The 9525-nt window shown below is 45.4% G+C and overlaps 3 protein-coding genes across 8 annotated transcripts in view; 1 reads left to right on the forward strand and 2 right to left on the reverse strand.

The window, feature by feature from the left end:
- The window catches only part of RAB27A (RAB27A, member RAS oncogene family), a 33927-nt gene extending 27417 nt beyond the window's left edge, over positions 1-6510 (reverse strand). For 2 of the 6 annotated variants that reach the window (XM_040599713.1, XM_040599711.1), the window contains exon 1: positions 5936-6247. The gene's annotated coding sequence lies outside the window, so the exon portion shown is untranslated. Of the gene's footprint in view, positions 1-5297; positions 5320-5935; positions 6251-6487 lie in introns of those variants that run through there. The other 4 variants (XM_040599710.1, XM_040599708.1, XM_040599709.1 and 1 more) reach the window with 4 other exon arrangements.
- Positions 5895-6524, forward strand: LOC121091077 (nascent polypeptide-associated complex subunit alpha, muscle-specific form-like). Its single transcript, XM_040600275.1, has one exon. The coding sequence runs from the start codon at positions 5895-5897 to the stop codon at positions 6522-6524; it is 630 nt and encodes a 209-aa protein (XP_040456209.1).
- A 2276-nt stretch (positions 6525-8800) lies between these two features.
- Positions 8801-9357, reverse strand: LOC121092084 (protein PIGBOS1-like). Its single transcript, XM_040602536.1, has one exon. It carries the CDS (start codon positions 9345-9347, stop codon positions 9183-9185), a length of 165 nt encoding a protein of 54 aa, XP_040458470.1. The 5' UTR covers positions 9348-9357; the 3' UTR covers positions 8801-9182.
- Positions 9358-9525: the final 168 nt, after the last annotated feature.

A 9525-nucleotide genomic window follows, 5' to 3' on the forward strand; every position in this document is an offset into this window, starting at 1 on the left:
ACACTAAAAAAATCAATAAAATAAATGCATCAATTTTGTTTTCATGGAACATTATAAGGTCTAAAGACAGGAATCCTTCCCAGCAGCTGGGCACTCAACATCAGCACTTTGGAAAACATTAGTTCAAACCATCACCTTTTTCACAGGAAAAACATCAAAAGATTGCTTCCCAAAATAAAATTTGTTTATATTTGAACCCTTTAGTATCTCAGAAAGAACTACTAAAATTATCCCAAACAAGCAGATCTAAACGATTTTTCAGTTCTGTTGAACTACGAATTTACTGCCTCATCATCACTTTTTATTAATGTCAGTGCAGGCACAGTTTATCCTGAGGCAAAGCCAAGAGCGTAGGTGCTTGCTCCAGATCTGAATGAAAAGGGAAAGAAAAAAAATTAATTCAGTTCTGAAATATTAGAAAGCAAACAATAGGAAAAGATACAGCGTTCATGTATAAGGTGTTAAGACACCGAGAAATAATGAATAGAAAGTTCTGTATTTAAAACAGCGATAAAATAAATGTATTAGTGTAAGAACAAACAGGATTATCCATTTTGACTGAAATGAACCAATTTGATCCTTTTGCTTGTAGGAAATTCTATTTTGGCAACATTCACACTATTCAAATTACATCATCTGCAATTAAAAGAGGAATATTTAACCTAATGATGGATGTATTACTCGACATGCTACAGCTCTTCTGTGAGATTTACGCTGGTTCCACATTTAGTAAAACCAAAGTGGGTGCCTGACAATGAAGAGAGCACCTAGAACAGTAATGCATGCAGATAGAAAAGTTCCTGTGTTTCGGTAAGAAGCTATAAAAGCACGCTAATCATTTAACATCTCTATCTTCAGTCTGAAGAGTTACTAATCGCATTTTAGATCAATGATCTTTATCTACATATAAAAAGGGCTGATGACTAAGTGTTTGGTTTTTAAAAAATTAACAAACATAGTAGCTTTACAGGAAGCTGTTGTACCAATGTAAGGAACATGTGCACTACAGCTTCCTTAGAAAGGATTTTCAACATTTTACAACCCTATAATGTTAAGATAGCTTTTAGGTTTCTTTCGTATTTTTATTCATGCTTAAGCTTAATCAATATGCATTCGTTCTTCGCACTACCCAATCCAGTGTGTCTTTGCCAAGTAAAAGACACTGCTTTTTAAAACTGATCAGCAGAGTTCCAATTTGGACACAGCTGCATTTTCTTTCCAGCACAAGATGACCCTGTTCACAGCTTTTGCAAATCTACTTAATAGATCAAGTAAGTGGTCCTTCATTCCCCACATAAGCTGACAATAGTGTCATTTACAGTTTAGTTGCTCTCAGGAGGAAAAATCAAAAGGCTAGTTATTTGCACTGTTTGACAGATATAGAAGTATGCCTCTTCTGAGCCACAGCAAATTACTCCTTGCGTCCCATATTATTCTTTGATCTTCCATGCAATGAAGCATATGAAACCTAACTAAACACCTGTGACGCCTATTTTTCTCCTTTACCATTTCTTAAACTGTGAACATCATTAACAGTACAGCTTCTTCATTTTTACACTTACTCAGTGACTCCCTAAGTTAAATAACCTGACTGGTTGATCTTCTTTCCTTCAGGGTGGGCTTATAACGGTGGTGATTCTGAAGTATATTACCGAAGTAGGTCTTTCGGTTCCATTGGCCACTCCCTGCGCAACTCCCCATTATGAAAAATGTTACTGCTCCCATTCCTCATGAACCCTCAGGATGCTAGGCTGAAGAAAAATTCCCTAAAGCTCAACAGACCACACTGGAGATTATGAATGCAAAAAGGACTTCTCAGAGCAAAGCTCCAAATTTGCAATGTAAAAAACAAAGCTGAAATGAGGACATTCCTTAGCCTAGTTTCCTAAGGAAACAAAGCTCATTAGAGAGAGGGGCAGAGACATTGTATTTCTGTCATTTCTGCCTTCTCCCCCAACATTTGAATCTGTCAATCAGTTTTAACACTCCTTCACAAAGGGGAAGAAGCCACAAAGATATGAGGTTGCTATATGCTTTGTGAAAAATTGGCAGCTGGATAAAGGAAAGAAGCAGACGCATGCCTCCACTGAAAGCTGGCAGTTCAGGTTTTCAGTTCTGTAAGGGGCACCCACTAGCTGGCCAAGTTTTACCTGCATTGCTCCAGGCTAGCTGCAGCACATACTGTGACATTCAACTTCATGTTTACTTTCAATTTGGATTTAAAGTCATTTTCTATTTTAAAGCACTTCTATTATTAAAAATAAAAATTAATAGAATAAAACCTAGTTGAGTTTCACTGTATTAGCAGTTCAAAATTTTTGGGTTTCTGTGTTTTGTTTTTAAACCTACTAGAAAGCATGATTCTACTTTGGCAGCACATACTTCTCATAGGTCTTCCAAAGCCTGCTCTTCAGCTTCTGCTGACACACAGCAGGATCTCAGGCCCTGTCCTGTGCACTGGGTGCTGTGTCCAAACTGACAATTCTAGAAAACTATCGAATAAAGATTCAGTCACCTCTTCTACTTCATAGCTGAAGAACATTAAAAAAAGTACTTCAACAATTCCAACTTTGGGCTACATTTATCCCAACCAAAATTATGAGAGTTTTACCATCAAAATCAGAATAAATACAATCAAATTCAGACAGCGCTGTCTTCAAACTTGGATGACACCATCTCTGGACAGAGATGTCTATCCTGACACCATTCCTAATGCAAGAAAGAGTATGGAAAAATTAAGTGTAGCCAGACAGTTCGTGCCTCAGCACAAAAGGCCTGTCAAGTTGAATCATTGTTAGAGGAGAAAGTCAGCGGAGCATGTGCTGTTACAGGCACCGGATCTTTTAAAGTGCTGGGTAAGAAACACTCTGTTGCAAATGGACGATACCAGCACGGCTGGAACCTGACTCGATGCTTGTATTTTGGGTGGCATTCAGTCATGCACAAAATTACTAAGCTTGTGTCTTCGCTGCTGCCTCCTGCCCCTTTCCTACCTTACTATCAGTCTTCCCATTGTCTTCCAGAAGTGCCTTTATCTAATATGGTTTAGTCTTGCCCATTTTTCATCTGTAAAAGTATCAGACATAGAAAAAGGGAACAGCTATTGGGAAATGGGTTTACAAACTCAGGAGAATAGCACTGCATTGGTTTACACTTTGATACTACCTTCAGAACCATAAAAACAAGGACATTTGCTTTTTTTTTTTCCCCCTGAGGTAGTTTAAAATACTGAAGAACTTGTCAGGTCAGCTCAAAAGCACTGGCCAGTACATGAAAAGGATTCCAATGCCTGGTACTATGCAAAACTGCCATACATATATCAGAGTATTTTCAACCCCCTGACACCACAGCAACATCACAGAAAAAAGTTACTCTGGTTACGTGTCATATTTTGACCTATATGCCATAACTTAATCTTCAAAGCTCACTATATTGGAAAACAAATCACAGACACTGAGACTACTTATTACAATAATCAAAAGTAAATTCTGTTGTGTTATGTATGAAAACAACATAAGGATGTTCCAGGAAAGAAATTAGGGGTTAGGACTCCTCATTCACTGTGGTTTTACCTCCACTGGAGATAAAAGGGTATGATTTCAACTGATTGAATGTCATTCATGTTTGTCCTGTGTCCTGACAGGGATGCAGCTTTCAGACTAAAAAGACCAAAAAAAGAAATGAGGAAAAGAAATCTCATAACCAGATGCTGTTCCCAGAGGAAGACTGCGTAGGAATATATTTGTATAAAGGGGGGGGGGGGGGGGGGGGAAGGAAGTGTATCTATATAAAATGCTGGCTTATAGATAAGTATTTTTTAAACCATGCTGTATTTAAAAAACTCTTCAGCCGTGTTTGAAGTCCATTCTGTAAACACAACTGTATCTCCAGCATGAATGGTATCCGCAAGACAAGAGGAGTGAAAGCAAGTCCTTGAACACTTAACATGGCCAGCCAAGTAAATAAATGCTTAGCTATAAATACATAAGTAACCATGTGAAATTACTGAAGAACAAACTTAACTATCTGCAGGACCGGATCACATGTGCAGCTTAGTACTATAATGCAGCTTTAATACAGAAGAGTGTATTTGATGATTAACTATTTAAATCCTAAGTTTAATAGATTTTAAATGCAACTTGTTACAATTCTTTGCTAAGGCATTAACAGGGGAAAAAGAGTTGTAATTCCTTATATTCCACCTCTAGTGCCAATTTTGCCTGTTTCTAAACTAAATTCTTACTAACCCTCTGCTGACTACAACAGACTGCTCTTAGCAATGCCATTGATCTGCAAGTCTGGGGTTATGCTGAAAACTGACATAATCAATGGTCATTATGCCAGCAGAGCAGACACCTGGCAGTAAGAGAACAACCAAGAATCCAGAGATGACATACAAAGATTACTGACGATAATACTTTTTTCGGTAAATACCAAAAGCTACTTAAAAATTCTTCTATCTCACCAATCTTCTCTTCAAAAGAAAAGGAAACATGTAGTCAAGTGATAAAATTATGTTCTCCCATGTTTAATGATAGTGATGAAAACAAGCTTACAGTCTGGTTTTAGCTATCTGGTCACAGATGAGAAGTTTTAACTGTAAACCAGCGTAAGTTGTAGCACATTCCCCCCACCCAGAAATCCTTTGTGCAAGAGATTAAGTAGATGTAAAATTAGAACCCTGAACTAGAAACACAGGAACATGCAGTTCTTTTTGTCATCTTTTTAACCATGCTTTTGAGACATTCATTTAGCATCACAAATACTATTCCTACAATTAACAATTCAGCATTTGAAACACATATTGTAGTATACGCTCTTCCTTGTCTGGAAAACACTTGGAACAGTCACAAAGGTAGTATAAGTCTATGAAAAGAAACAAGGGCTAGAAGGCAAGTCTACGTAATGATAGATTTCAAAGAAAAGGCAGGCAGAATAGATTTTAGAAACTGGTCAGTGCCACTAATGCATTCTATGTCATGGGAATCAATAAACATTTTGTAGAGTTTCAATAAAAACCATAAGTATAGAGAAATATCACCTTGCCAGTAACACCTAGCAGAACTGCTAACTCCAAACATGCCTGTGTTATCCTAACAAAAAAACTCCTGAGCAGTAACCATCAGGGAAAGCATTTGGGGAGTCACATGATCAGAAAGCTCAAAATACACCTGATGCATCTCTAAGGAGAGCTAAAAACTAAAGTTTCGTGTCTTTGACAGTTCTAGACATGTCCTTTTTACTTTGCCAGCGCTGTAAAAAAACACCATATATATGAATATAACCTCGTTACTTACAGAGCCAGAAAAAGCAAGCTGTTTTTCTGATGGATTTAACTTTCCTTAGATCCAAGGGCATCAAGGCATTAGCTTATCCCGAGCAAGGCCAAGACGGCTAAATTCTGGCTAAACAGATAAATCACACCTTACAGTGCTCCCTCAACAATTTACCATTTTTAAAGGCTGTTTTTTGTTGGCTTTTTTTTTTTAATCAGACATGCGACAAACTTCACTTTTTGAGCAAAAGAAACGCACGCCTTGAGCTGCGGGAAACTCGGCTGCTCCACGCGAAGGAAGGCCTGAGATGGACTATTTGCGGCCGCGGAAGCACCCGTGCAGGTGTGTGGAGAGCAGCCGACCGGCCTCGGCCTCGCAGCGGCTCCCCGGAGCTCAGGGCTGAGCCCCCTCAGTACCGGGCGGCCCGGCCGCGCTCCCCGCGCCGCCCTGAGGGGGGTCCCCGCGCCACCCGCCCGCTGCGAGCACGGGAGTCACCCTCCCACCGGTGATTCCACTCGCAGCACAAACCACGCGTCCCGACGCTATTCATTAACTCCCCCTGCAGCGGAGCCGTGTCCCTGAGCCCCCCGCCCTGCAGCGCCCCCCTCGGAGGGCGACATGGCGGCCAGAGCCCCCCGCCCGGCTCGCTACCCGCCTACCTGCTCGCCTCCCCCGGTCACCGGGGCTCCCGCGGCCGCGTCCCTCCGGCCCTGCCCTTCCCGTCAAGGCAGCATCACTTCCCGTACGGCCCGAGGCGGGGGCGGGCAGCACCGCCCCTGCCCCCCGGCCCGGCTAAGCGGGCTGGCGAACGGCGCAGCCCCGCGGGTCCAGGCGCTGCCCCCGGCCACTCGCCCCGCTCAGACCCAGGAGGCCGGTTCAATTCAGCCGGCTGGCTGGCTCTCCAGCCGTAACCCTCCCCGCTCTTCGGAGTTTAATCGCAGTTCCTGTGGGGCGAGGGAGGCTGCGGCGGGTGGTGCCGGGTTACACACGCCCCGCCGTGGATGTGGCGGGTTTTCCCGCCGCCCGCTGGCTCCAGTCCCTCAGGAGGGAGCGGCCGGCCCTGCGCCCCCGCCGCCCAGCGCCTCAGGGAGCCAGCCGGCCGCACCACCACCCCTGCCTGCCCGCGGCAGTCCGGACACCCCCTCTTCTTCGGACCTGCTGTCTTTACGGACAAACCTCCAGCAATTCATCCTTACTAATAAAGGGCCTACCGGACTCCCGTCACGCCTTGTTAAAATAGCTGGTTAATCAATCTGTCCTGGTCCTGTAAAGAAAGGAAGCCGCAGTAGTAGTTCTGTGTTCGCACTCGCCACAGACTTGTGGCATTCCCTCAGGTCCAAACTGGATTTATCACGTGCTCGACTGCACCTCCCAGTCCACTTCTGCTGCTGTCCTCCCACCTTGGCTCCTTTCTGCAAAGTCCACGCAGTGCCTCCTCCAGCTGTCATGCTGTTCCCAGCTGTGGGAAAATCACCTTGAGGGGGGAAATTAGAGAAAAATTGGGTCCTAATAGAAGCGTATTACAAAAAGTTTCTTAGGATAAAACACAGCTATCACCTTCAGGATGGTTGGCATGCACAGAATCTACCATCACCACAGTTCCCTAAACAACACATCCCGCCAGCTCAGCAGATGCTGACAGGAGTGACAGAGGATGGAGCGGAGACCCTGTGGCCAGGCACTGTCCTGCTCCCTGCAGGGATGGTACTCAATGGCACCACACAGCTGACAAGCTGCATACCAGCTTGAAGAATCAAGCTTGTCACATGAAGAATCCATGACATGTCCATGCCCGAGCCAACTGTTCTGCTGAAATGACTTCCTTCAGATGAAATAATCTCATTGTAACACTAATGCACACCTCCATCTCAAAGTTACCTGCCTCCACGGCACTACTACACCTCACTGGGCACACGATACCAGTTAGTAACAACAATATCTATGACTAGAGTCACTCAAGCTACACTTAAATGTGATGGAAGTGGACCAGTCCTGGACTGAAATAAGTCCAGGGCAGGGGGAATTGTCTAAACTCTTGGATTACCCAACTCTGATTCAGTGTTCACAAAGTTAGGTCAATCTAACTCACTCTAAAGTTGTTATGAAGGGACTTCTAATCAAGGTAGTCAGCCTTGGGGGAGCATGAGAAACACAGAACAGATAGTGAAAAGAACACCCTTATCTAATTTACGCAGCAAGAAGCCTTCAAGTGAGGAAAGTTCTGTTTATGAGAGGAAACAGGATGTTAAGGTGTTGCAATCCACTGACATCAACAGAAAATGAGTTGAAATTAAGACAAAGATAATAGTGGTAGTAGGAGATCATGACCTCCGACGCAAATAGCCCCCCTGAAAGAGGGCAAACGCTCGCTTGAGGAGCATGCATAGTCAGCAGAGAACTTCAGCAGTGCTGAGGATGTGTACTAATTTGCATTAGAAGCGAGAAACTTGTAACCAATCTTGTGTATGCTGAATGAATATGCAATATACTGTGAAGTATAAAAAGTGGAGAAGTGAGGGGAAGATTCCATCTCAACTTCTGGGATCAGTCAACTGGCTGAACCTGTCCTCTCCCCCATTGACTTATGCATGCTAAATAACTTATTCTAGCTGTCATTAGTAATTAAGGTTTTGGTTGTGTATAGTTCAGTTGTGCATCATTTCAAGCTTGGTTTTGCAGACAGCCCCTATCACCAGCAATCACGAATCTTAATTTGTCACAACTTTATAATAAAGAGTGTTATTCCATTAACTGTTAGTGTGAGTCCTTTGTGGGCACTAGCAGTTGCCGGCAGCAGGTAACACATTTAAACAAAGCGGGCAGACCTGCCGAGGGATCCCCTGGATGCTGTTGGCATGTTTCTCTGAACAAGGCAGTCAAATTGCCCTTAGATCCAGTGGGACTGTTCAGGGAAGGGTCCCTGTAACATGACACTGACAGACTGGTCCGGCACAAGGGTCTCGGCTTTCCTGGTGTGCTGACAGACAGATCAAACACCTGGTGGTGAGAGGATTCCCCCTCTCCCCCCTTTTCACGTGACACTGGCTTTAAATAGTGCACACCCAGGGAAAGGATTCTTTCCCTCACGCTGCCTGAACAAGATTTTGTGTTAAAACCAAAAGAAATTTCTCCCAAGATCTGCAGGTTTTAGGTGTTTTTTTTAGAATTACTGAAGTCCTGAAATATCTACTCATCTCGTTTCCCTGAGACTCCTCTCAGATACTGTTCTCTTTATCAGACATGTCCACAGCTATTGCAAGATGAGTGCTGTCCTACTGAGCTACACACTGAATCACTTCTCCAAGTACAACCCCACTTTCAGGCAACCGTGTCTCCTGAACAGCCACTCCAGCCTCATTTTGTCAGGAACAGAAGGTGTGCGTATGCACGTGCTGTATGCGTGTGTATGTCTGTATATACAGGGATGAATACAGGCTAAGGACACCAAAGCTGGGTAACACTCCCTTCTCAGTCCTCCATACACCCACATTCCCAACAGAACTGAAGCATTAAGAACAGAGAGCTTGACAAGCAGATAAAAATGGTGTTTATTACTTGGAGGATCAGAGGCAATCCAAAAAATCCCACAAAGAGCGTAACTGTCCAACAGCGACTTTCTTTTTCCAGTTCTCTGATGGTTATTTCAACTTAGACGTGAAGACATATGTTTAAACATTCAGAATTTTAGACATATTTCAACATTCACGTCCCTACAGGCTGGTAGCACACACACAGGTCTGCAGTTACATCTTCGGCGGGCGGGTTGCCCCGGAGGCGACGGCAGGACCGCTCCGTGTCCCCGAGGGGCCGGGCCCCTGTGTCCTCCCGGGGCAGACGCGCAGGCCCGGGCTGCGAGGCGGCCCCTGGGGACGGCGCCAGGGCCGCGGCGCGGCTCGCACAGTTCCTTCAGGGCCTCTTCTCCGGTGCGGCGGCCGCCGGCGGCCCCGCCGTGCCCTCGGGGGGCTGCGGCGGCCCGGACGACTGGAAGACGGGCCGGTAGATGTAGAGCCCGCTGGCCACGCCGAGCGTCACGGCCACCGCCAGGTGCGGCAGCGGCAGCCGCCCCAACATGGCCGGCAGGGGGCGCCGCCGCGCCCGCAGGCACCGGCGTGAGGCGGCCGGGCCTCTCCGCGCCCCTCGGCGGCGCCTTCGCCCCCCGGCGGGGAGCGGGGAGCGGGGGCTGGGAGAGGGGGAGGCAGCAGGCCCTGCTCCCCCCGCCCCAGCAGCGCTTCGCCCCGCGGGCCCAGCG

The sequence above is a fragment of the Falco naumanni genome, chromosome 7 (assembly GCF_017639655.2).
Source record: "Falco naumanni isolate bFalNau1 chromosome 7, bFalNau1.pat, whole genome shotgun sequence".
NCBI classification, from domain to species: Eukaryota; Metazoa; Chordata; class Aves; order Falconiformes; family Falconidae; genus Falco; species Falco naumanni.

Coding starts and splice junctions, on each gene's coding strand:
- LOC121091077 (XM_040600275.1), top strand. CDS start 5,895: ATGGCGGCCAGAGCCCCCCGCCCGGCTCGCTACCCGCCTACCTGCTCG.
- LOC121092084 (XM_040602536.1), bottom strand. CDS start 9,347: ATGTTGGGGCGGCTGCCGCTGCCGCACCTGGCGGTGGCCGTGACGCTC.